This window comes from Ptychodera flava, chromosome 21, assembly GCF_041260155.1.
Source record: "Ptychodera flava strain L36383 chromosome 21, AS_Pfla_20210202, whole genome shotgun sequence".
Classification (NCBI taxonomy): domain Eukaryota; kingdom Metazoa; phylum Hemichordata; class Enteropneusta; family Ptychoderidae; genus Ptychodera; species Ptychodera flava.
Window position 1 is genome coordinate 15,545,291 of NC_091948.1, and position 26,751 is coordinate 15,572,041.

At 36.9% G+C, this 26,751-nt stretch overlaps 2 protein-coding genes across 4 annotated transcripts in view; both read right to left on the bottom strand.

Annotated features, from left to right (window-relative positions):
* LOC139121530 (semaphorin-1A-like) overlaps positions 1-10,590 on the bottom strand; it is a 30,740-nt gene extending 20,150 nt beyond the window's left edge. For all 3 annotated transcript variants that reach the window (XM_070686493.1, XM_070686494.1, XM_070686491.1), the window contains exons 1-8: positions 10,419-10,590; positions 8,250-8,394; positions 7,284-7,570; positions 6,927-7,014; positions 5,213-5,347; positions 4,149-4,237; positions 412-556; positions 87-138 (exon numbers count right to left, since the gene is read on the bottom strand). In XM_070686493.1, coding sequence (XP_070542594.1) covers positions 87-138; positions 412-556; positions 4,149-4,237; positions 5,213-5,347; positions 6,927-7,014; positions 7,284-7,570; positions 8,250-8,382 — 929 coding nt within the window. In that variant the 5' untranslated portion in view covers positions 8,383-8,394; positions 10,419-10,590. The remainder of the gene's footprint in view (positions 1-86; positions 139-411; positions 557-4,148; positions 4,238-5,212; positions 5,348-6,926; positions 7,015-7,283; positions 7,571-8,249; positions 8,395-10,418) is intronic.
* A 4,470-nt stretch (positions 10,591-15,060) lies between these two features.
* On the bottom strand, positions 15,061-25,346 carry LOC139121531 (COMM domain-containing protein 10-like). Its single transcript, XM_070686495.1, has 7 exons — positions 25,272-25,346; positions 19,551-19,641; positions 18,924-19,034; positions 18,346-18,417; positions 17,617-17,700; positions 16,856-17,023; positions 15,061-16,617 (listed from the first exon to the last, which is right to left on the bottom strand). Exons 1-7 carry the CDS (start codon positions 25,298-25,300, stop codon positions 16,579-16,581), a joined length of 594 nt encoding a protein of 197 aa, XP_070542596.1. The 5' UTR covers positions 25,301-25,346; the 3' UTR covers positions 15,061-16,578.
* Between the last annotated feature and the right edge of the window lie 1,405 nt (positions 25,347-26,751).

Sequence of the window (26,751 nt, forward strand, 5' to 3'; positions counted from 1 at the left end):
ACTGCATCAAACTGAATTTACATTTGTACCAGAACAATACTACTGTTTTGACTTTCTCACCCTATCTATTTCAGGGAGGTACTTACTTTGGTGTTGTAAAAACTCCATAAAATTTTCCATTCAGTTCAAAAGTATCCTCTGTAAAATAACAAAACACAACAGGCACTCTGATGATAACACATATTGTTAAATAGGTAAAAAGAAGAAAATACCTGATTGGCTCCTCCAAGTTCATATTTGACAAACAAAACACAACTGACAAATGAGAACCTGGCTTCGTATGACAGTATACACAGGTGACCTAGCAATACCTTCGCATTATATGCAACAGCCATACCTAGACACAAATTTTCAATCAAATAGAAACACATTTCCCCTGACTCCTGAAGCTGATAGAGTGATTGTACTTACGGATCTCATTGAAGTAGAACGGAAAGTCTCCCGGAATAGAGCAGACTATCCTTGCTTTGAGAAATGTTGTCCAGATATTATCTAACAAGTGATCACTGCCACCCTTGTCCTTGGTACACACCCTTGCCACTCTGGAAAACCGGCTCTGTATGCGTAATCGTATTTTGAGTTTACTGTATCTTGCTAAATATGAATCTTTTAGACCTGTTATGTCCACATGCATCTTTTTCAGCCTGCCTAATTTGACCCTCCCAACTCTCCCTATATTATTATGTACGAAGTACAGCCAAAAAGTTCAAATACTTCTTACTATGGGAATTTCTATTATGCAGACATGAAGGGAGAGAGGTAGCATGTTGATCTTGAGAGTGGAAATCCTTAAAATTATCTCTGTGTGCAAGTGAATTAAGGGAGGGTCGAGACCGAATTTCTGGCTGTAATTAATTTCTCAAAAACTACTGATCATATTTTGATGAAATTTAATTGGTTCATATATGTAGTTTTGAGAGTGTTTATGTCATTTCAATTTGCATAAAAGGTGTCACATAATTTTTATATCGACATTTCCACGCCAAAATCGATTATACGGTATTATCTATTGGCATATTCCAACTTGTAAACAATTAATATTTAACCTTTATTTTCTTGGCATATGTTAACAGAGAGCAATCAATCAACCCTTTTTTCCAAGAAATTTCGGTGTTAATTTCCACATGTTTCTGCTAAATACATACGATTTGTAGGAAAAATCAATTCTTGTTTGAATTTCGGTAATTTTTAAGGAAACGTTAGAAAATTACACACGTGAAAGCAATGGTTGTAAAGATATTTTAAGCCTAGGTTGGGCCTATCAGGCCAGTGATCCATGACCCTGTCATCTGTTATCAAAACGATTTGTAATTGTAATAAAGGGAAAGTGACTTCAAACATCATTCCTCTTGTCTTGTATGTGTTAATATTAAAATGTGTTTTGTGCCTATATTGTGTTTTGGCTGTTAGTGTGAAAATTAAAAACTGGGTAAAATGTTAATTTAAAATAAGCATTGTGAGATGTGCCGCGGGCATAGTTGAGTGTGTCTCAGACTACGTTGACCTTTTGACCAGACGTCTCGTTTTCGACCATTTTGTGTCTGTTCATTGACGTTTGGACTTTGGCCTTTATCAGTGTATCGCTGATGTTTGCATTTCTTTTGTATGCCATGATCGGTTGATTGGGGAATAAATTCCTTAATGTTTCGTCCTTTCCTAGGGAATGGACATAAATTACAGGGGGGGGGGGTGGTGGGCCGGTGTTTTTCGAAAAACCGCTGTGTAAAAAATAGTGACCCTTCAAAAGTTCATGCACAAAAATTAGTGACCCTCCCCCTTATCCGTGCATGAAAATAAGTGACCCTCCCCTGTTACTCAATACCCCCCCAAAAAACCCGCAATGTATTAAAGACCCCCTTCTGACTTGCTATACTTTTTAAGTCGCCCTCCCAAAAGGAAGGCAAAATGTGGCCGATATAACGCGTTGTCCAAGAAATATCAAATCATATGTGTGTGATAATTCAGTAAATGTACTTTGCTTGAAGTGGCAGGTAAAAAGTGCATGCCTGTACAAAAATGTAATTTTTAGATTTTATCGATAATGTTGATTCACTATACATGTAGTCGACTATAAGAAAACTACGAACGTGTATTTTCCAGTATAAAACTAGCTATATCTGTTCATATACAGATGTTTAATAACTGATATAGATATACTTGATTACATGGGTTGTTTACAAGTGCACATGTGAACAAGATATTTGATTTTGGAATTTCTGTCAAAATGTTGATCCACTATACATGGGAGTCTATGTCAAAACTATACATGGGAGTCTATGACAAAACTGTCAAAAAATTTCAGAATTAAAAATTTGCACTATTTGTGCATATATGGACCCTGAATATTGACATAATTGTGCTTGATTAGAAGAGGGTGGTAAAATGTGCATCTGTGTACAATAACTTTGTTTTTGGAATTTCGCATAAAATGTTGATCCACTATACATGGGAGTCTATGACAAATCTGTAAAAAAAATTTCAGAATTAAAAATATGCACTATTTGTGTATATATGACCCTGAATAATTGACATAATTGTGCTTGATTAGAAGAGGGTGGTAACACGTGCATCTGTGTACAATAACTTTGTTTTTGGAATTTCGCATGAAATGTGGATTCATTATACATTGTAGTCTATGAAGAAACTATGAATAATTTTTTTTAAATACAAAACTTGGTAAATCTGTGTATTTATGTATGCTTGATTATTGATATTTATGTTCTTGATTAGACTAGAGTGGTTACAAGTCAATGGTTGTGCAAGAAATTTGATTTTGGCATATCACTTAAATGTCGATTCACTATACATGGCAGTCTATGATGAAACTATGAATAATTTTTTTCCAATAAAAAACTAGGAAAATCTGTGCATTTATGTACACTTGATTATTGGTATTAATGTTCATGATTAGACTAGAGTAGTTTCAAGTCAATGGGTGTGCAAGAAATTTGATTTTGGAATTTCACTGAAATGTCCATTCACTATACATGGCAGTCTATGATGAAACTATGAATAATTTTTTTCCAATACAAAACTTAGTAAACCTGTGCATTTATGTACACCTAATTATTAGTATTAATATTCATGGTTAGACTAGAGTGGTTTCAAGTCAATGGTTGTGCAAGAAATTTGATTTTGGAATTTCACCAAAATGTTGATTCACTATACATTGTAGGCTATGAGGAAACTACAAATAACTCATAGGTTATCTGATCCTAAATTGTTATTCAAAAGTTGTTCGACCTGAAGCTTCCAGTTGTTATTGATGACACTATATATGCACTATTCTGAACAGTTTGTATTCTGTCAATGTCCTCAAAAAATTAAAAAATGTACATACAGCGACATGAACGTTTGACACCGACCTATACCCAATGTATTGTCAATGGGAGAATGATGTCAAATAAGTAATCTCCCAAATTGTTATTGAAAGAGTTATTATAGGGGACAGTTTTGCACAATAGTGTTGTATAAGTAGAAATCATGACAACTTAAATCAATGTGGCTGCTTGGATCATCAATACATTGTTTATTATACCTGAAATTTGCGCCCGAAGGGCACGCCGAAAATGGTAATGGCAGAAAATGAAAGTGCCAGGAGGTATTTTTTCTTTTTTCAGTATTCCATAACGTGCACATGCAATTTCAGCTTTGATGCATGAAAAAAGGTGACCCTCCCCCATAGGCTTGCACAAAATTTTATGACCCTTCAAAAATGCTTGCGCGAAAAATGGCGACCCACCCCCAAAAAACACCGGCCCACCCCCCCCCTGTAATTTGTGTCCAGTCCCCTATGTGTTCAAGTCTTCACACGGTGCTTGTCTGTGTTCTTTGTCAAATTGTTGGCTCACTGGTGTTTTAGTTGCACAATTCGTGTTGCAAACTTTATTTGTGATGTGATTCTAGAGATTTCTTGATATTCATGATAATTTTTGACGCCCAAGCCTTCACCTACTTGCATGGCAAATATATCAAATAAATATCAAAATATATATCAAATATATCAAAAGATTCTATAATCTGTGTTACATCAAGCATTTAAAATGAGTGTCTCATTGTTATTGTTACGGAGGAGGGAGAGAGGAAAGAACTTGAATCAGCTAATCACATCATTCCGACATATTTTCAGAAACTCAAAATTTTCTTACCTTGCCGTCACTATTGTACTCAACTGCAGTCTCCCGCAGGAAGAAAAATACTTCCTCACCAAGATGATAGGATGAAATAAAATCAGGTTCTGAAAAATGAACAGGGTGGATAAAGAAATTAGAAAAACCGAGCAAAAATCACGCACATGAATGCAAAACAATTTACTTTCTACAGCTTGTATCCCGTAATCACCTGTGTTAATTTGAAATGAAAAATGGTAAATTTTTGTTGATGTCAACTTGTGTTGTGTTTCGTGTGATTCTCTATTCATACAATTTAAGGATGAAGACATCAGCCTTCATGCAGGACAAGCTGAATTCAACTGATATACTTTGTCCATTAGAAGAAGAAAATAGAATCTTCTGATTCTGTTGGCCAGGTCAGAGAATAGGAAGACTATGTTTATCCACATGACCATTTTTCGTTTTCTGTTCTCCCAGATACAATAAACACCATTTAGAGATTTCCTTTACAAGTGTGATGTTAACCTTCTGTAATTTCATTTCAGCTGAAAGTGACAAATGTTCCCTTGATCCTTTGCTCATTGGCAAAAAATATCTTGACCTTATAATGGATGTTAATCACTGGAATCATCGTTAAACTTTTATCCAAGAGACAAAGTTACCTTCATATTCCTTATTTGAATCAGTATACTACCAGCGAGTTGGCTATAAAGCTGTTCCGCATGTTTACAATTTCAGTTTCAGAACAATATCCTTATATTTTATATCATGATTCATTTTCAAAATCTGAAATCACAAGTTGTCAATAAATGTTTACACGTAAACACCATAGCCTTTTAATGATGCCTATACATGTATTCACCTGAAGTCAATTCTATGTTCTATCTTACTACTGTTCGTACCCAATTGTTTAACATACATTCCCTACAAGGTAAATTTAAAAGGACAATGTATCAAATTTTTTTCATGTCCAAATATGGATGAAAGCATGAACAAAGTAGGTATACTACTGTGATATCATACTGAAACTAAAATAAACTGACAAGACAGAGTTGAATTCAACACTTACAAAATCAAAATGAAAGTTTCCAAAACCTTACCATTTAACCATTTGGAATCTAATTCCTCTGTTTCTAGGTCCTTTTGAAGCATGACTACACCAGAATCTGCACTGCGAGCTACTGTTGATCTTTTGCCCATGGAGTCCAGCCTAGTAGCAGCGTAGAGGCGCCCATCTGAACGACAACAGAAATAAGAATTAATGTTTGGCCTATACGTAGTAACAATGATAATAACAATAGTCCACCACATGCTAACAACCATATATTTGTACAAGGTCCCCCATATATTTAGGATATAACCGTGACACACTGCGGGAGAGTATACACAAGATTTTGGTACAATGCGCGACATATAACATGAGCCGCTAGGCAAATGCTACATGGAGCAAATTGTACCAAAATTGAGTGTATACCCTCCTGCGGCGGGGGACCTTATTGCTTATTATTATTAAATATCAACTTGTGTGTCTTTGTTGTCTTACTTGGGTATTTTTGTCACTTAAAAAAGCCCCAAGTGCAGAAAACGGACATATGAGAGACTGAATGTCTGAAATTCAACACCTGAGACTGAGCATTTTTATAAGTTGGGATATATTACATTGATAACACATGTACACGGTATCCTTAACATACTCATTACGTTCATCAACATTGCATTTTATTAACTTGTAACGCGAACACTAAACTTGCGACCTGCTGCAGACACAGAAAATGGGTCAATCGAGTCCAAATCAAAAGAAAAAGTAAATTTTTTTCGTAAATTAACATAAGAACAACTGGCTCTTTTGGCATACTAAAAATAGATATGTCTCATTTTGTACTGATCGTGATGCTTTGACCATCGCAACATTCAGAAATACGTGGTATAGTGAGGTTTCAGGTGCTTTTTGAATAATAGATCATTTTAGATGTTAATTGTACCAGAAAACAAGTAGTTTTGAAATAATCAAGACTTGAAATGACAGCAACTGTGATCAACAGCTGTGCAGAGTGTGCTGCACAGCTGTTGATCTCAGTAATGCCAGTAATGCCTGATTCAGCGAGACCTGGATGCTGACACTGCTCGTTGCATCATGATGTCAACTTTCGTCGCAGTCACCAAAACTTATTGGCCTACATTGTTAGAACACCCTCGTCTGTTGCAGCCCAACTTTGGCAAAGAATATCTTACATACTTTTACTGTGAGGAAGGGTCAATTTATTTGTGTATGAATGAATAATAGCTTCATTTTATAGAGCGGTATATTGTGTCTCGACTCCCGCCTAATCAACTGAAAGTGCACGGTGCGCTGTTGCCTTAAATTAATGCACGATTTGTGTACATCAAACCCAAATGTGCTGCTTCAGAGGTGCGATGTCTTTCATCATCGACCTCAACCTATTTTAACCAAGAGGTGAGTTACAGACCATACTTTTTCTGTGTATCGAAATTCGGACTTCAGTCTTTGAAACAAAGCAGACTGTTTTGGATTAAGTTTAGATTGGTATGTTCAAATGCACTGATTGGGCAATTTTTGAAAATGTTATTTTACCTAGGGGCCCGTTTCACAACTGCTATCAGAGGTATTTTCGCATTGGTGGAATGCGCTCTCGTCCAATAATGGTGCATGGTAGCATGATATAACATAATAATTATTTTCATGCCTTGAGACTGAGTATTCTCATGTGTGCTGCTAGATTTTTTTCAAAAGCTCTATAGGGCTTGCTGACCAAACTCACTACAAATGGACTAAAAATGGCTAAATAAACTTACCGGCAAAGATTGCTTGAGTCCGCTGACCAGCAGCAAAGGGAGCTTTGTATAAACCATTTATCGTATCATTGTGGGTAAGACTAGAATCCTGTAACAGACAAAAGAGGGAAAAAATTTGGGGCTTCATTAAATTTGTTACTTACCATGCTGATCCCTTCAAAGCAGAGTTATGTGAGCAGTTTCTCTCCTATTTTAAATGACTTTTGCATGTTTAGCATATATGTTTTTTGTACAAATCCATCATTGCAAAACTGTTAAAGTTGTTCATCATTTTTTCAGTGACGATTAATCTAATTTCATTAAATCAAATTTTCGTGATCAGAAAGGCATCCTTTAAGCCATAAAACTCATACTCACATTAAAGTACTTGCAGATCGGTGAATTGGCATTGGTACCACACACAAGAAGTCTGTTGTTGTTTTGTTCAATAACTGTAATATAATTCTGGCATTCTTCTTCTTCTTTGATTAACTTACAAAACCTCTTGTCATCTTCTTGGGGCGGCCATGAAATGTTACGTTGTAAATAAAAATTGTTGCTTGTGTTGTACGCATATAACGAGTTCTTCGAGCCAACATAAAGAATGCCATCTATGAGTCTTGATATGGAAATGGGTCCTGTATGGATTTTTCTGACATCTGAAACTAGAACAGAACAAAAGCAAATATTTACTTGTTTGTGACGTAGGGCAGGGGCCCTCATTTAAGTGAAGTCTTCTCTGCATCAAAGATACAACAGGGCAGTGGCTGTTACCTTTTAAATTTCTAAAACTGACAAATGATTAACATAATTCTGATGTTAAGCAAAGCTAAGGCCTTCCATATTTGAGCAGAGAATACTGAACTACATGTATGTGTATGACTTGAATTATTTCTGAATACCCATTGTTAATATACGTGTTATGCAGCTTGAGCCAATCATAGACTGCACCCATGTGTAAGATATGGAAGGCTAAAAGAAAATGTACATTGTCTGAGATGTCCATTTCCTCTCCGTTAAGTGACTTTTCCCAACTTTACCATAGCTGCCATGGAAAAATCCGCCATATTGACTATTAAACCATTGACCTACGATGTCACATTCTAGTTGATACTTAATTTGTTTAGCAAACTTCAGCACCTGAATCAAATGAACTCTCCAACTCTACATGTGAATTTCAATTTTTGCCTTGCAAGAGGGGGACACCCCCTCATGCACTCCCACCTTCATTTGCTGCATTCACTCGTTGCTTGCTTAATTGCTGCGGTCGCTGGCACCCCCCTACTTTTATCTAATAGCCCATATTCATTTAGCTAAGGTATAACACTGACTTGAACAACTCACCTTGCACTGTTTTTGACTTTGGGACTTGGTCTCTTGGAAAACCACTTGTGGATGCGACGTCTAAAATTACTAAAAGATAAATGCTACAGAGAAGAATGCTCCTTTCAAATAATAAACTTGTAAAAATTGCCATCTTGATCTCTATCTGTAAGATAAAACACAAAATCTCATCAACTGCAATGTCACAAATGAAGTATCAAGTTTTCAGGATCAACATGAAAAGTGACAATGACATATCATATTTCTAGATTTCCATTCTGTTTATGCATGGTGAAACCCAAACACTATCTGTCCCATGATAAAACGCAAAGTTCCACACTGAATGAAACAGAATAATTTAGTAGTGACAATATTAGTTTGATAGAGTTCTTGATTATTAAGCGAGTTCCTGTAGTACTTATTCCTTTCAGGACATTGTGAAATAAAATATCTTATATTCTTACTAAGATAACAATTTTTATGAATATTGGTATTTAATCATGATATACCTGTTGAGTTTCAAGCCCATAACAAAGGTGTTTGTTAGAATATCCCATTCTGTGGGGTAAGCCTAATTCAAGCGCCACGAGCCACGTGCTGCGAGCCACGAGCCGCGAGCCAAAGTTCACGATGCACGATTAGCATGTTAATTAGCTAGAAATAGGTGCATTTTCACTCCAATTTAATTCATTGATTCACTTCATGGATAAATCAACATTCAGGCTTCAATGCTGCCTTCTAGATGCATGAACTGGTGACCAGCGAATGTGTGTTTACGAATTCTACATCAAGGGGCATATGCAGAAAGTGATTCAAGAGAAATTATAGGGAGGGAGGGCCAGTATTTTTCAAAATCACACTGTGTAAAATTATAACATTAAAAATTGATCAATCAAAATTCTGTACATTAATTTTGTAGACCATATGGTAAGGTTGCTTTATTTCAAATTTCTAGGTCTTAAGCCATGACAATATTAAGAATATATTTACAATATTATTTTTGAGAATTTATGACCTTTGACCTGCCCTATCCCCCCTCTGCAACTAAGCTGTGGCTTATCCTACGTAAGAGTCATAGACGGCTGGTGTCTATCGAACAGTGACTGGTATGGGACACCGACCTTCGACCCTCAAATCATCTTGTACCTCACTAATTATGCACATCTTTTATTGACAAGAGGTGTACATAATTGGCACATTCTTAACATGTTGCTGATGCTGTTTCTAAGCTTCGTTCTGCGTATGTTTTGTTGTATTGTATCTTGTTATTTTTGATATATTATGTATTTTTTTCTCTTCTTTTTGAAGGCTAAATAAATAAATAATAATAAATAATAATAATAATATATTTGCATATAACAGTTAGCCACAAATTGGCGTGGACTGCTGACATGATGAATGGAATGCAATGACTTTTTAAAACCATTAAACATTTATTAGAGGAGAACAAGAAGAGCATTCAATTCACTGCAAACTTTTTTTTCATTTGTGCCCTTTTATTGCTAGGTTGTCACTTTTCAAGTATTCTTGGAAAATGTGAATGTTTGACACTCTCTATAGATGTGGCCCATGTAGGTGCATGAAGACACTTCACTTGGGAAAGAAATATTCTGTGTCAGTCAAAAAAGCCTACAAAATGCATATGGAGCTAACATGACCAAAAAATTTGCATAACAATAGCTCAGCATCGCCACGGTACTGCACATTCAAACACTTGTTGCTTCGGATGGCGGAAGCCAAGGCGTGACATGACAGCTGATCTAGTGAAAACGCAAATCAATGAACTGTACACAAAACCTGTAGTGTCTCCTGTCTGTCCATGTGACTATACCCAGTTCAATCCAAAGGCACCGCTGTGGTTTACTGCGCTTTTACTTTTAGTGTAGTACTACACTAAAAGCGCAACCACGGTTTTGTTCACGTCAGACGTGAACGTCTCTTGCGCTTCGCAAGTTCTTCCTGTGTTCTCGCCGCGCCGCGCCAAGCCATGCGTACGATGTTGTTAGTGGACGTGGACCGTAGTTCCCGGACTTATGCGCCGGCTGCCCATTGGCCAGAACCAACTCGAATCATCGATGATCAGGAGGCACGACTCTCTTGGTACCTCCATATCATGCTCCACGGACCGTGAATGCCATGGGCCATGCCATGCAAGTCGCCCGATACCTGTTTATCATAGATTCCACGTACCTTGTTGTTGTGATGTTAAATGTACCCTCCGTTGTCGATTTCACGTGCCACAACACTACTACAATTAATTTCGCTCTGACCACCACTGAAGTATGGGGCTAAAATTTCCAACTTTAAAACGTTTTAACGCACGAATCCTCTTGACAGGTGTTTGGTCGATGTCAGCTTCACTTCTGATAAACTTTTCGTGCAAGTTCAACTTCAGGACAAGCGTCTGGTGAGGGCGCACGTACGTTTGATCAGAGCCTGATAGAGCTACCTGTAAAATGAGCGTGCGCGATAAGGTTTCAAGATCCCCGCTGGTTTCAATGAAAACTAGTCTTGAATGATGGTTTCGAGACACCCTAGACCTGCGTACGATGCTGTGGACCACAGTGAAAAGGCCGAGCCTATCGACACCAGGCTGTCAATAGCCAACAGGCCCTTAATTGGCTATTGACACCCCTCCCGTTTTTTCTTTTTCGCTAGTTGGTCTCCAAATTCGTCCAAACTAACAACATATATTCTACATAGAAATAAAAAAAACTTCTTTCTATATAGCTTCTCTGGTCATCATTTTTAAGTCCTATAGTAAAACAATATAGGACTTCAAAATGATTTTCTCTGCAGGCGGCCTACACTAAGGGGTGGCCTATTTGATTTCGGGGGGGGGGGAGGAGGGGGGGCTGGAGGAAATGGTTATGGCGACAATGTTTTGGCCACCCTGGTAGCAATTTTTTCCAGAGGTTGCTTAAAAGCAAATTTTTTTTGACTAGTAGAGTCAAAGCAATTTTTTAAAATACAAAATCATTACAATCACACTCTTGTAAAATCGAGCAGTCTTTAACATTTAATAATGTGGAAATATCCATATCTTCGCACATGCACATCACTGAACATATATCCAAATTGTGCAAACTTTCCAATGTTACTGTCCGATGTAAACCACATGACTTGTAAAAAATCCAGGAGGTGCTGAATGGTCTGTGCTGCAAACCGCTGCCTTCTTTTGAACTTTCCTTCAACCCATCATAGTAAGGTCCATCGAATGCCTATCAAAATCTTGCATGTATAATGAGTCCTGATCCAAAATGTCACAGTGTGAAGGATTTATCTAAATACAGTAATGTACATTCTTTATTTTGATCCTATCAGGAAGTTTACAAATCTTATCCTTTACATTTCCGGTCATTGTTTAAAGTACTCCACCGGAGGCAATATCAACAAATGCGACTGAGGACTTAAAGCAATTAATTACACACCAAATAAATATCACAAATCATACATATTTACTGAGATATGAATGGCAGATTAATATTCTCTTCTTCATCATAAAATATCTGATCAGATGGCATACAACATGACATTCACCAATTTTGTTTTCTAGTATGGTAAATTTAAACTTTGATAGACATATCTATTAATAAAGTGTTACTTCTGTATAATGAGATTTATTTGTTTATTGATTTCAATCTCTTTGGCGGACTTGACAAACATTCTCAGTTGATTTTAACAATGGCAGCATTGCATCTATAACACAGAGGAGACTGCATGGTCACTCCACACAGAGTGACTGTGATTCATGCTACTGAAAAGAGGTTTCTGCTTCTATAGATACCCATTCAAAAATGCCACCATACGCGGCAGCTCCAAAGACCATATAATTCTGTTTTCAAAGATTCTTGTTCAAAAATGCTGCCATAGGCGGCAGTTCCAGAGACCACTGAATGCTGGTCTACCACCCAAGGTGCAGCCTTCCTAGAAGCAATTTTTTCCCTTCCCTTCTGCACACTTTTTTTGACAATTTTTTTCCCAGCATTTGGCCAGCAACAAATTATCTATTTTAAATCCTCCAGCCCCCTGAAATCAAACAGGCCACCCCTAATGGTATCAATAGCCAACTGGCCCTCTATTTGGCTATTGACACCCCTCCCGTTTTTAGCTCACGTGTTCACACATGTGAGCTAATGTCGCAGCGATGTCAGTCTGTCTTTATGTGTGCTCGATATCTCAAAAAATGGCTCATCAGACCAGAATCAAATCTGGTACATGGATTTAGTGTGCAAATGGCAAGAACTGATTAGCTTTTAGTGGGTGTGGCTTGCTTACTTTTTGCTCATTTGCATAATTAATGATTTTAGAAAAAACGGATGTACATTGAGAACGACTGTACACAATTCGATAAGATTTGCTACAAAGGTTGATCGCATCAAAATACATCAGTTGTGAAAGATATCGAGGGTTGACATAAAAGATAATGGCTAATTTGCATATGTAATGAACTTTCCTAATTAGGGATATATATCTGAATTGACTAGATCAAAATTGATGAAACTTGGTATGTATATTGAAGATACTATAATTTAACATTACTGAAAGACATTAAGCATTTTTACTTCATCCAACTCCTAATTTGCATATTTAATGAACTTTTGAAATTAGGGATATATATTTGAATTGACTTGACCAAAATTAATGAAACTTGCTACATATATTGAAGATACTATGATACATTGCTGAAAGTCATTAAGCATTTTATTTCAGCCAATTCCTTATTTGCATCTTTAATAACCTTTCCTAATTTGATATATCTATCTGAATTGACATGACCAAAGTTGATGAAACTTGCTATGTGCATTGAAGATACTATGATAAAACATTATTGAAAATCACGTTTTACTTCAGCCAATTCCTCATTTGCATATTTCATGAACTTTCCTAATTAGGGATATATATCTGAATTAACTCAACCAAAGTTGATGAATCTTGCTATATAAATAGATACTATAAAACAACATTGTTGAAAGTCATTAAACTGTTTTACTTCAGCCAATTCCTAATTTGCATATTTAATGAACTTTCCTAATTAGGGATATTTATCTGTATTAACTCGACCAAATTGGATGAAACCTGCTATGTACATTGAAGATACTATGATACCACATTATTGAAAGTCATTAAGCATTTTCACTTTAGCCAATTCCTAATTTGCATATTTAATGAACTTTCCTAATTAGGGATATTTATCTGTATTGACCAGACCAAAGTTGACGAAACTTGCTTTGTACATTAGAGATACCATGATATGACATTATTGAAAGTCATTTAACATTTTACTTCTGAATCAGCCAATTCCTAATTTGCATATTTAATGAGAACATTTCAGTCAATTCCTAATTTGCATATTTAATGAACTTTCCTAATTGGGGATATATACTTAGATTTATTTGATCAAAGTTGGCAAAACATGCTATGTACATTGATGATTATACCAGATTACAGCAATATTGAAAGTCATTTTGCATTTTCATGTCAGCTAATTTATAATTTGCATATCTAGGGAGCTTTCATAGTTTGGCATAGCTTGCTTGAAGGACTTGACCGAAGGCAATTACACTTGCTATATAAAGTGGTGATACAATGACAGCAGTCAAAGAAATTATATTTTTATTTCAGCTAATAACATATTTGAATAGAATTAATCTGTGGTAAATATTGTTCATTACGTTTATCATAAAACTTTCAATGAAGTTGCAAACATGTGGCAAAGGTTCACATTCACACATAACTGCAGTATATGATGAAACGTAAGCATTTTCAGTTCATATCTGGTTTCACTAGTCGGCCTCCAAATTTGTCCAAACTTAGCTTTAATAGTTATTCTTTACAGCATATATTCTACATAGAAATCCAAAAAACTTCCTTTGTGATAGTTACTTTGGTCATCATACAGTCCCATAGTGCTACTGCATGGGCCTACACCAATGGGTGTCAATAGCCAACTGGCCCTCTATTTGGCTATTGACATCCCTTCTGTTTTTTTCGTTAGTTGGCCTCCAAATTCATCCAAAAGTCTGTGGCGATGCCATTTCTCTTTCTCTTTTTCAGTTTCTTTATTTCTTTATATTTTCATTTCGCTTTTTTGTCATATAGCCATTTTGTAGAATAACATTAGCCTTGATGTACTTATGTATGAAATAGGGAGTAACCCATGTGCCAAGTTTGAAAGACATTGGTCCTAACCTAAGTATTGATTTGTAAACATCAAATACAGGAAACAAAATGGCAGTCACATGAATATTACAGTCACAGACCTGACAGTCTCCATACATGAATCTATGGCAGAGTTAGTCATCAAGTAAATCAGGGTGGGAGTACAGTGTTCTTCATGGAAGATTCCCTGAAGTGTGCAGGATAGCTAGTTATGAGATAACTATTCCTGATGCAGATGGAGATAATTGATTGAAAGGGCAACTGTGGTAGAAGATGTATTTTCAATGAACCCAAGGGTGAAAATATTTTTAATGCAATGGTTCAAAGAGTGGAGCAATTTCATTTATATGCACAAAGCAGGCGTAGGGTCACCACTTTTGTGTGCCACGATGGAAACGGTTAAAATTGTTTTTCCCGTAACATGCCTCCGAAAATTAGGTTAGGTAGGTCAGGGGAAAATGTTTTCTTATTTTTGTTTGCTGAGACCCATAAAATATAGTAAACTTTAGGGAATTTACTTGAAATTTTGGAAATGCAAAAAATGTCTACAGTCAGTTGAGTTACTAGTACTGATACATATTTTTCTATTTGGCCTATTGGGTGACAAAATGGAACTAGAGGTTTTGTTTGACAGCCAGTGTAATACTGCAGAATATGATGAGGGCAACAGTGTTTAAAAGTCTTCCTTTTGGAGAGCTTTATTTCTTTATAAATAAAGTCTTTACATGTACATAGAGTACTATGTCACTATGTGGCAAAACATTACATAATAGTGGAGCATAAATCATGCCAATAACTTCAACATGTGCAAATTACATCTCTTTCCTGAAGTCCTGAAGAACCGCCATTACATGGGAAGAGTTAAAGTAATTCCCCCCCCCCCTGAAAACAAGTCATCGTTGATGACACAGTCCCCACTTGTTAATGGGTGCTTTGATTACAGGTCCTCAGAGAGGATAGAGTCCTCTTCATTAGGTCTGTGATAAAAATACTTTTGAATAAATTCGCTTGATACATGTCTGAGTTGTAGTTCAGGACATGAAAAAATCATAATAAAATGGCCACATGGTGGCCATATTGGATCGAATCACAAAACAAATCAATGTGCATATGTATGACACAGGTCAATGTCCTTGTACTAACTTTGATTTAAATCGGTTGAAATATGCCTGAGTTATGGCTCTGTACATGAAAAAATCGTAACAAAATGGCCGCACAGCGGCCATATTGGATCATATCACAAAACAAATTGATGTGCATAGCTATGACATTGGTCAATGTCCTTGTACTAACTTTGAATAAAATCTGTAGAAACATGCCTGAGTAATGGCTCTGTACATGAAAAAATCGTAACAAAATGGCCGCATGGCGGCCATATTGGATCGTATCACAAAAAGAATTGACGTGCATATGTATGACATTGGTCAATTGTCCTTGTACCAACTTTGAATAAAATCAATTGAAACATGCCTGAATTATGGCTCTGTACATGAAAAAATCGTAATAAAATGGCCGCCTGGCAGCCATATTGGATCGTATCACAAAACAAATCGACGTGCATCTGTATGACATATGAAGTAATCCTTGTACCAAGTTTGAATGAAATTGCTTCAGGCATCTTTGAGATATCTGCGTGAACGGACGGACGGACGGACGGACGCACGCACGGACGCACGCACACACGCGCGGACATGACCAAACCTATAAGTCCCCCCGGACGGTGTCCGTGGGGACTAAAAAACACTTTTACAAACAGCCAGCATCAAAAACAAAGTTTCTTCACGCTTCTTTACTGATTGTGACATACAGTGAAGGTGTGTTTGAGTTTTATGAAACTGATATCCATCCAAATAAGATGATATAGAATCAAAAAGCTTGTGTCCGTCCTTGTGTCTGCATTTCTTAGCTTCAATACATAAACATTTTATCATAAAAAGGTACTGAATAGGAAGTAAGGTTAGAAGTGAAAAGCTTTGAAGTCTGCTGTTACAAGAATCTTCCATTCCTAGAATTCATAACATGCTCACAATTCATACAGCTAGAAATAAAATATCTGGAAATGTTCCCCTTCAGATTGCTTTCAGAATTGGATTTACCCATGAAGAAAGGAAAGTGTTATGGTACGTCCAAGTCTATCCTTCCATTTGGTTAGAAAATTTGCTGTACTGTCAGAGTGGCTTTCCTAAGGTTAGCTTATGGAATCCAACTGGCTCTGTATGGTTTCAAGCTGAAATGGTAAATGCAAAACAGTTTTATTGATCTCTTTGATGCATCATTTAATGAAGTATAAATTCAAATAATAAGTGCTCTCAAGTATGCATACATGTCTTCACACATCATCTCCGGCCAAAGACTGCTTTGATGAATGTTACTGACTAAACATTTAAATGAAACTTGATTGACAAAGTAATCTGAAACTGCCTTTGGAGCAATCTGACAATGTCATCTCACTCACTTTTACTCACCTTATCATAGAAATCATAGAGTTCTTCATGGTTGAATTCCATTCTAACCCTTTCCTTGCTGCCGTCATCTTTTTTAACCCCAAGCTCAAACATGGCATTCGGTAGCTTCATCTTGGCACTGTTTGCCTGCCCCATCTGTAAATTAAGCCTCCAGCTGACATCTTCCAACTGTGGAAATATTTCACATTAAGAGTAAATTGTTATGGAAGTTTGATTACAGAGAATACACTTTTAACCCTTTTCCTGCCAAGTCGATATTTCACTATCAGGTCAAGATGGTTAAAATTAATGAAACACGTCATATTCCATATGGTGTATTTAACATAACACTGTACATTTGAAGACTGTTGAAAACATAAATACTGTAAACTTGATTTTTTTGGACTAAAGATGCTATAGCAGACCAAAAACAAGTGGGTGAAAATATGTCATGTTTTGGCTCAATACCGCTTTTAACTGACTAGGCTGATGGGGAAGTGATACTGTCTGGCAGGAAAAGGGTTAAAGAAGTCATTCAGGCTACAGTATTGTCTCAACACAAACAGTTATATCATTCAGCAGCTGTATCATTACATTGTATTTTCAAGATGAAAAATAGTCGCTTCCGCTGGAAACTTTCCCTTGAAAATATATACTCGCAAAACAGCTGGCATACTTGTTCAATGAAAAAACTTGCATTGCAAATGTAGCAAGTGACTGTACAGAAATTTGGAAAAGCTATGCATTTTGAAAGAGTTACCAGAGTTGATAATAAATCTCACCTGATTTGGTGCAATAGTTCTGTGTCTCAAATTCTCTATGACACCTTTACCATTGGCTGTCCATGCTTTCACAAATACAGAGATCTGAAAGATAGCAAAGGTGCAATGAATTGGCAATTGCAAGTAAGTTATGATTACAGTGACACAAATGAATACAAATTGAAGAATTTAAATGGCGCTGGGCAAGCAAAGTTTACCGGGTTTCACAGAAGTAATATTACATTCATTCACAACCATTCATATGTCATGGGTTCTCTAGTAAAGATCACTCACTTGCGAAGACGTTTTGCGGCAATTACTGAGACTTTTCGAAGACTTAACAACGAACATATGTATTACCACCTTCAATATAGAATATCTTGTTTTCAATGTGTCAATTTAGATGCCTCCGTATAAACTCTGTAGAGATCTTTCTTTAATATTTGTATGCATTATCCTACACGTATAACATTAGACAATTTAGTTTTGTGGCAGTGTGTGTGTTATCCTTGTGACTAGGAAACAGAGAATAAACCAAATCAAAAAACTTTTGATAGCAAGTGTACAGCTCTTTCTGTGTTTAATAGTAGATATATGAAACCAATGCCTTTCAGTGGTTATGGTGTAAATGATGTCACAGAAGCATGTGCCTTTAACCCTTTCAGCCAATCTTGCTGTATGGATGTCTGTCAACCTACGTACAAAAACTTGGATTTTGAACAAATGGATAAAATTTGACATCATCCAAACCTTGTCATCTTCCAGTTCAATACCCTTCAACTGCTGTTCTAAAACAGATGGTTTGGCACTGTGATAAGCTGCCTGGAAGGGAAAAATACAGATGTCTGTGTTAACAAGAAGTGTAGTTTATCGAGGTGTTATATATCATATGAACAGTATTTTCAAGTTGATTCAGAGTGTTTGTCTGTTCTCTGATTATTATTCACAACAGCCATGACACTGGTCCAGACAGGAAGAATGGCACAAAAAGTTCTGTGACATTTCATCGCATAAACTTGAAGAAGGACATAAAGTGATCGCCCTTTATTCTTGAAGCAACAAGGGAGCCCCTCACTAAAATGTCTTAACACCAAGGGTGACTTCAAGTCTTTCAACTATGGCTACTGTTATGTTTTTCCACATAAAAGCTGGGTCAGTTTACAGGGGGGGAACCACAGTGTATCTTCTGAAAAGATGGAAATTGGATCTAGACTAATGGGTCAACATTTAACTAATAAAGACAGCTTCCTCTTAATAAAGGTAGCAGATAACGTAAAAATTTTATGTGTCTATTTCTTTGAGTTAGTATCAAAGTCTCTGTGCCTTACCTGTTCAAGAATAAATGCTATCGTTTCCAATACCAGCTGGATGTCCTTACTTTCTAAACCAAGGGCAGTTTGTAATTTTTCCTCTTCATCTTCCGTGAAAGATCTCTCATCCTGAAAAGTTCACAGTAGAAGTTTACGATCATAATGAAAGAAATTTTGTTTGCTTTTGCTTGAAATATTAGCTGAAGATGTGAGATCAAGAGAAAATTGCTACAAGTAGCTTAAGTAGTGTTGCAGTGATCAAAATTGCATTTTAGCGATTGTTTTGAATATTTCAATGACCTTAATTAAATACAAAGCAGTAAATTGTTTCAAAATGTACGCTGTTGTGGCAATTTTATAACCTATTGTAGCAATTTTGTGAACTCCATGCAAAACTCAATAATATTGAGGTCCATCAGTGAATCCATAGCTGATGGAAAGGTTACATACTACCGGTAATATTTCATGTACTCATGACAATTAAGTGGGAATTTGTCATCTGACAGAAAAATGCCATGAGAACTAAACAGAATTTTTTCTTGTTCTCTTTTCAAAAGGCTAGGAAATCATTGCCAGCCTTGAAAATGAAATAGTTGTTAAAAGATACATGTTCTCAACAGATTTTCATTAAACAGGCTTTCTTACCCTCAAGTGCAGTTTCTGTAGAACCCTGGAGAGTATTCTTGGAAACTTGGCAGCATCTACTTCATTTATCAAAGCTACTGCTTTCTTGATACTGGTAGGAATGGACGAAATTGCAGTGGCGAATGTAAATGGTTAATTTTAGAACTATAGAGGATTTTATAAAGAGTAATTTTACGTGGTTGTCATCGTTCTTACTAATTACTGCCTGTCGATCCCCGTCAACTGCCCGTCAGGAAATTAACCTTCCAATTACTGTTATCAGTCGATATCTCGATACCAAAGACCACTACTCTTTATGGAAAGCTACAAACTAAGAGTCCAGTTTACTCGCAATGCCTGAGTCGTGTCTCAGAGCTGTCATCAATATTTATAATTTGAGGGCAAATTTCCTGATGAGCAGTGAAGGGCAGTGTTTGGACATTAAATATGATCATAAGATCAACGTTGCTACTCGTTCAAAAATCAACATTTTTGGGGTCTGGGACGACTATTTTGTTTGGTTTTATGGAGACCAGGCCTTTGGTATTGAGATATCAACTGATTACAGTAATTGGAAGGCTGATTCCTGACAGGCAGTGGCAGACAATTGTTGGACGTTGACAGGCAGTCAGTGGTAATACAAGCAAAATCACACGATTAGTGTTGCTGCTCACTCAAAAATCAATGTTTTTCGGGCCCCAGACTATTATTTCATTTGTTTTTACAAAGAGTGGTGGTCTTTGGTATTGAGATATTGACTGATTACAGTAATTGAAAGGTTAACGGGCAGTGACGGGCAGTATTTAGTATTATTGCATGCCTCGATGTGAGTGCAAATCAGTACATTGATTTGATTTGGAATATCCAGGGAGTTAGCGGACCATGTGAACGGTGTACTGACTGGTTTCCATAGTGACCTGGTACGGTGAAGCCCTTTAACGTTTTCGACGTCAAGGAAGACGCTTACCGCTAGATTTAAAATATCCATACACGAACTTTTATTTCGACTTTTGTTAAAATTCGTTTGAGCCTGGTCGCTACGGTAAAGTTGTTTGAGAATGTCCTGCATGTATAATTAAATGTCATGCAGCGTTAACTGTGAGGAGGCAGGTGATAAAAATCGGAGTGTCTATTGACACCCGGGTGTCAATAGCCAGAAGCTGCCCTATATGGCTATTGACACCCCTTGACCCGCGACCCTACTCGAATACCTTCAGGACCGAGCTAAGCTACGTTGTTCATTTCTTGTTTCAGACAAGTTGATGCCCACTTTTTTGCTGTCGTGGGTAAAGCTTCAATGGGGTAAAGTAACTGTGTAATGTTCTGAATGTTGTAGAATCATATCGGGAGCTCGGGGTCAATAATTTTTATCCGCGGGCGAAGCTTGTCGAACAACATTTGACCCGAGTTGCGGAACCTTTGAACCACATGCGGACATACTAAACACCGACAAGCACCGACAAGGACCGACTATAGAACGAAAAGGACTGACAAGTGACCGACAAGTTGAATTAAAACCATTCTTTTTCGATGTTTTGGTTTTAAAATGTCATTTTCAACTATTTTGGTGAATATAAACGCAATTGACAACGGCATTGAAGAAGGAGAACGAAATATCGGCCGACAAGTAAATCGCGTATTGAAGGATTTCTTTTGGCCTTACTATTAAGGACCGACATGTGACCGACAAGTTGAATTAAAACCATTCTTTTTCGATGTGTTGGTTTTAAAATGTCATTTTCTACTTTTTTGGAGAATATTTACTCAATTGACAACGGCATTAAAGAAGGAGAACGAAATATCGGCCGACAAGTAAATCGCGTATTGAAGGAGGTCTTTTGGCCTTACTATTAAGGACCGACATGTGACCGACAAGTTGAATTAAAACCAATCGTTTTCGATGTTTTGGTTTAGAAAATGTCATTTTCTACTATTTTGGTGAATATTTACTCAATTGACAACGGCATTGAAGAAAGAACGATTGGCCGACAAGGAAATCGCGTATTGAAGGAGGTCTTTTGGCCTTGCTATTAAGGTCCGACAAGTTGAATTTAAACCATTCTTTTTCGATGTTTTGGTTTTAAAATGTCATTTTCTACTATTTTTGTGAATATTTACACAAGTGACCGAACTGAATTGACGAAACTGAACGAAATATTGGCCGACAAGTAAATCGCATATTGAAGCAGGTCTATTGGCCATACTAATAAGGACCGACAAGTGATCGATAAGGTGGATAATTATCATTCTTTTTCGATGTCAGGGCTTCAAAATGTCATTTTCAACTATTTTGGTGAATATTAACACAATCGACTGAACAGAACGAAGAAACTGTACGAAATATTGGCCGGCAATGAAATCGTATATATCTTGAAGCAAGCAAGTAAAATCGAATGTAAAAATTTGAAAGAGGCTCCCCACCTAACTATCCAAAATGTTTTTGTGTCAAGTTTGTGTTTGATTCGTTTCGAACAGTCTTTCTTATTTGGTATTGAGAGTCCTTTGCAAAGGACTTCAAATTGTCACCAAGCTATGCAGCAGGAGCCAGATGAAATAATATTCATCAGCATAAGATCACAAAAATGCCACAAATATTTCATATGAAATTGTTTTTTCTTAAACATCGAATACTGTGAATTTTAAAATGAGATGTGCAGTACAATTGTTTGCCTACATCTTCCAAATTATATCAAAACTATCGACACACGGTTCCCTGAGCTATTCAAAGCTATTTTCCCTGTTTAACAATGCGAGTACACACTCCCTTTTTACAGTGAGCTCATTCCTGTTTTATTCGTTGTCAATCATACATACTATTTCAATACATTCCTGATGTGAAAAATGGAGCTAGTACAGAATATAGCAGTCTACATGAGGGATTATGATAACATTCATTATCCATGCAGGCACCAATGATGTGAAGAATATCATAGTTTACCATTATGTTTTTGGTAGGAAACAAATACAAACTTTATCCAAACCGTGGTTTTGTACAGAATTTAAAATGGCAATAAATGAAAGAAAGAAATCAAGCAGGAAACAGACAAGTGGGTGAAGGAAAGAATGGGGGAAAAATATTAAACAACTACATAAGTAAGGTGACACCAGAAATCTCAATAATTATAGAGGTATTTTATTGCGCTAAATTATTGGAAAAATGTACAATAGAATCATACAAAAAGAGGTAACAAATTTAGTTGAATTAAATATTTTTGGTGAAATTCAAAGATTTTGGAAAATTGGGCGAACCAATGATCAAATTTTCATTTGCTTTTTTAGACTTTTGGAAAGCTTATGACAGCTTTGGAGAGGTGGGTTTGGTACAAATTGTAGATTAATGGAATCAAAGGGAAGTTGTGGCGTGTGATTAAAAACATACATACGATCATATTGAAAGTAAGGTGTCTTTTGATGACATTGAAAGAATTTTGACCAATATGAGGGTGTCAGGCAAGATGTGTTTAAGCCCCAATTTTAGTTGCAGTAATAGTGTACATAGTAAAATCAAGAAGCTGCTTAATGAATCATTGCTAGGGGTATACTTTAATTCAGAACTCATAAATGGCCTGTTTTTTTGGTGATAATGTGGTCCTTATGGCACCAAATGAAAAACAAATGAAGTCTATGTTATGCATTGCTAATAAGTATTGTAAACTATGGAAAATGTCAATTAAAGAGAGAAGTCTAATATTTTAATAGTAAATGAGAAAGCTGATAAATACAAAAGATGTACGATCGGTGAAGTTAAAAATAAATAATCATTGGTGATAAGTATCTAGGCTAATGGATGTCACGTAATCTCTCTCACCATACTCATTTTATGGAAATAAGATCAAAATCTGACAGTTTGTTTCCTCCCATGAAAGCAATCTTTGGAAATCATCATGCAAACATTAAAGGAAATGATTATGATTTGACATTATGGAATCATATTATACGTCAGAGGAAAAATATGCGGGAAAAATGTTGATACTTAGAAAGTTTTCAAAGAATGCAACGATTAGTGGGTAAATTCATCCTAAAAGCATGCAGCTATACATCAAATGAAGCAATTCTTGGTGACCTTGGTTTGCACTACTATGAGAAGTAGACTTGATATCATGAAACTTAAATACTGTAGATTATTGTACATGGCCCATTGGTGTAGACCTATATGTTGTTCAGAATAACTAAGCTAAGTTTGGCTGAATTTGGAGGCCGACTGGCGAAAAAACGAGAGGGGTCAATAGCCAAATAGAGGGCCGGTTGGCTATTGAAACCCATTGGTATAGGCCGCCTGCAGTAGCACTATAGGACCGCAAAATGACGACGAAAGAAGCATTTTCGAAGGAATCTTTTTGGATTTCTATTGAGAATATATGTTGTTTAGAATAACTAAGCTAAGTTTGGTTGAATTTGGAGGCCGACTGGCGAAAAAACGGGAGGGGTGTCAATAGCCAAATAGAGGACCGGTTGGCTATTGAAACCCATTGGTATAGGCCGCCTGCAGTAGCACTATGGGACCGCAAAATGACGACGAAAGAAGCTTTTTCGAAGGAAGTTTTTAGATTTTTATTGAGAATATATGTTGTTTAGAATAACTAAGCTAAATTTGGTTGAATTTGGAGGCCGACTGGCGAAAAAGGGAGGGGTGTCAATAGCCAAATAGAGGACCGGTTGGCTATTGAAACCCATTGGTATAGGCCGCCTGCAGTAGCACTATGGGACCGCAAAATGACGACGAAAGAAGCTTTTTCGAAGGAAGTTTTTAGATTTTTATTGAGAATATATGTTGTTTAGAATAACTAAGCTAAATTTGGTTGAATTTGGAGGCCGACTGGCGAAAAAACGAGAGGGGTGTCAATAGCCAAATAGAGTGCCGGTTGGCTATTGACACCCATTGGTATAGGCCGCCTGCAATAGCACTATGGGACCGCAAAATGATGATGACAGAAGCTTTTTCGAAGGAATTTTTTGGATTTCTATTGAGAATATATGTTGTTTAGAATAACTAAGCTAAGTTTGGTTGAATTTGGAGGCCGACTGGCGAAAAAACGGGAGGGGTGTCAATAGCCAAATAGAGGGCCGGTTGGCTATTGACACCCAGGTGTCAATAGCCAGGAGAAGCTCTATATGGCTATTGACACCCAGGTGTCAATAGACTCGCCCAATAAAAATATTGTTGCCTGAATACATAGGTTTCTGTGCCCTCGAAGCAGGAGACAATTTGCCCTCCTTGTGGCGGGCAAATTGTCTCCTGTTCTCGGGCACATAAACCCATGTATTCAGGCAAGAATATATAGGACCCACTGTCATTTTTATTTCAGAAAGAAAATTTGAATGCATGTGTTTGCGAACATGACAGTAAAATCTCTTTCACATCGGAGTCCAATGGTGAGTGCAAAAGTACAGGCATTGAACTGCTCAGGCTAGCATATAGCCCAACGTACGATGCTGTATGTTCCAAGATTCATACACGGCCTTTATATAGCCCCCGTTTAGAACTAAAGACTGCCGTAGTTTCGAGTTGGAAACCAGAGGCTCGAAACACTAGATTTTGTCCGTTCGTTCCATCACAGGTTACATTGACGCCCCTCCCCCTTGAGGCTAACATTTGCGAGTGCCCGTCGTCTCGTTTTCATTCGTGTGTGTGAACACGAAAAATATATGATGACAACAGTCGAACAATTGGCGTTCAAGGTTGAAACTTTGGTGGATGGAGAAGCTCGAAATTAAACGGAAATAAATCAAATGTGAACAAACCTGGTCGTGACTTGGAACATGAGCGCCATCTTCCGCGTGACCTCTGACCATTTGGGTGAACGTTGGTGGCGCAGTATCTGTCAAAAACAAACAAACAGGGAGCTTGAACTATGCACAGTGTATATAGTATCACATACACATCTCTCCTGTCGTTTCAAAGGGAGGCCTAAAGTTCATTTAATAGACCGGAGCAGCGCTTTCCCTGTTTGCTAAATGGTACGAGCTCAATCGACGATCAAGTATGGCCAGATAGCTCGATTTCTTTCTTCAAATAGACACGGCAAACCAACGGCTTCTGAAGTGCTATCCACACATCTCCGACAGAGAGGAACACCTTATTGGACATCATACTTTGTGAAGTACAGCTCAGTGAAGAACGACCAGTTTGGACTGTCTCATTTTAATTGGGAAGTGGATGGTGTAAACTATCATGTCTTGAGGACTGGTTGTTACCCTTACATAAAGTACCATTGCAGTAAAAGGCCGTGGCAAGATTTAAGTTTGGAAAACAACTTTTTTAGGGTCTTGAAGATTATTAATCTAGGTGAGCTACGTGAGAACATCTTTTTTTAGGTCCATGGTTAGAAGAGCTCCACATTCATGGATTCTGTTTCAGTGTATTCATGTAGCTAAAACATAGATATAGCACCATAATGCATGTCACAGTTTAAGAGGTATAAAAGGCTTTTTATTTTTGATCTCAAAATATCTGTATACACTTTCCGTCGTGCTGTTCAACGGCAGATTTACATGTGTAATATTGAGAATATTAAGGAGAGCAGTGTGATAAAACTGTGCATTCCACTGGTTTGACAAATCAACCCATTTGATGATCAATAAACTGAGAGAAAGAATGAATTGAAAATTCAACTGAAGAACAAAGAGAAGACTGACACATCAGCTTATCTGTCGTGTGCGGATATTGTTACTGGAGTAGCTTGTGCGTCATGTTAGAAGGAAGTCTATAATAAAAACCTTAAATACACTGCCTTGTCTCTTAATAGAAATATTAATTGTTGATGAGAAACAATGGACATAGGGCAGAAATTGGCATATTTGAATGATGAGACATCCTTTGTTTTCGTCGATGTAATCATCCCATCTTGGACACATTCTTCAACACACACAGGTCTTCCATGTCTGGCGTATGGCATTGGAGCATGGTTTCTCATCTCGTACTCAGAAGATGTCCACACAGAAAAGGGCACAGTGAAAGTCTACTTCTTATACGAAGAGGACAAAGGTGCTATTAACTGACTCTGGTTCAGCTGTAATAAAGTCTATGGTGTGATTATATTTATTTTTATATGTTTACGGGTGGTCAACTTATCAATACTATTATGAATGCAAATCATCAGCATTTGTTTGTTACAAATTGTTCTGCACCACATGTGCCTCTAATAGAAATAAAGTTGTGAGAAAAACATCTTAATTGTGCTTGCATTATTTTAAGTAGATTTTTCAAAATTTTTCAATGATC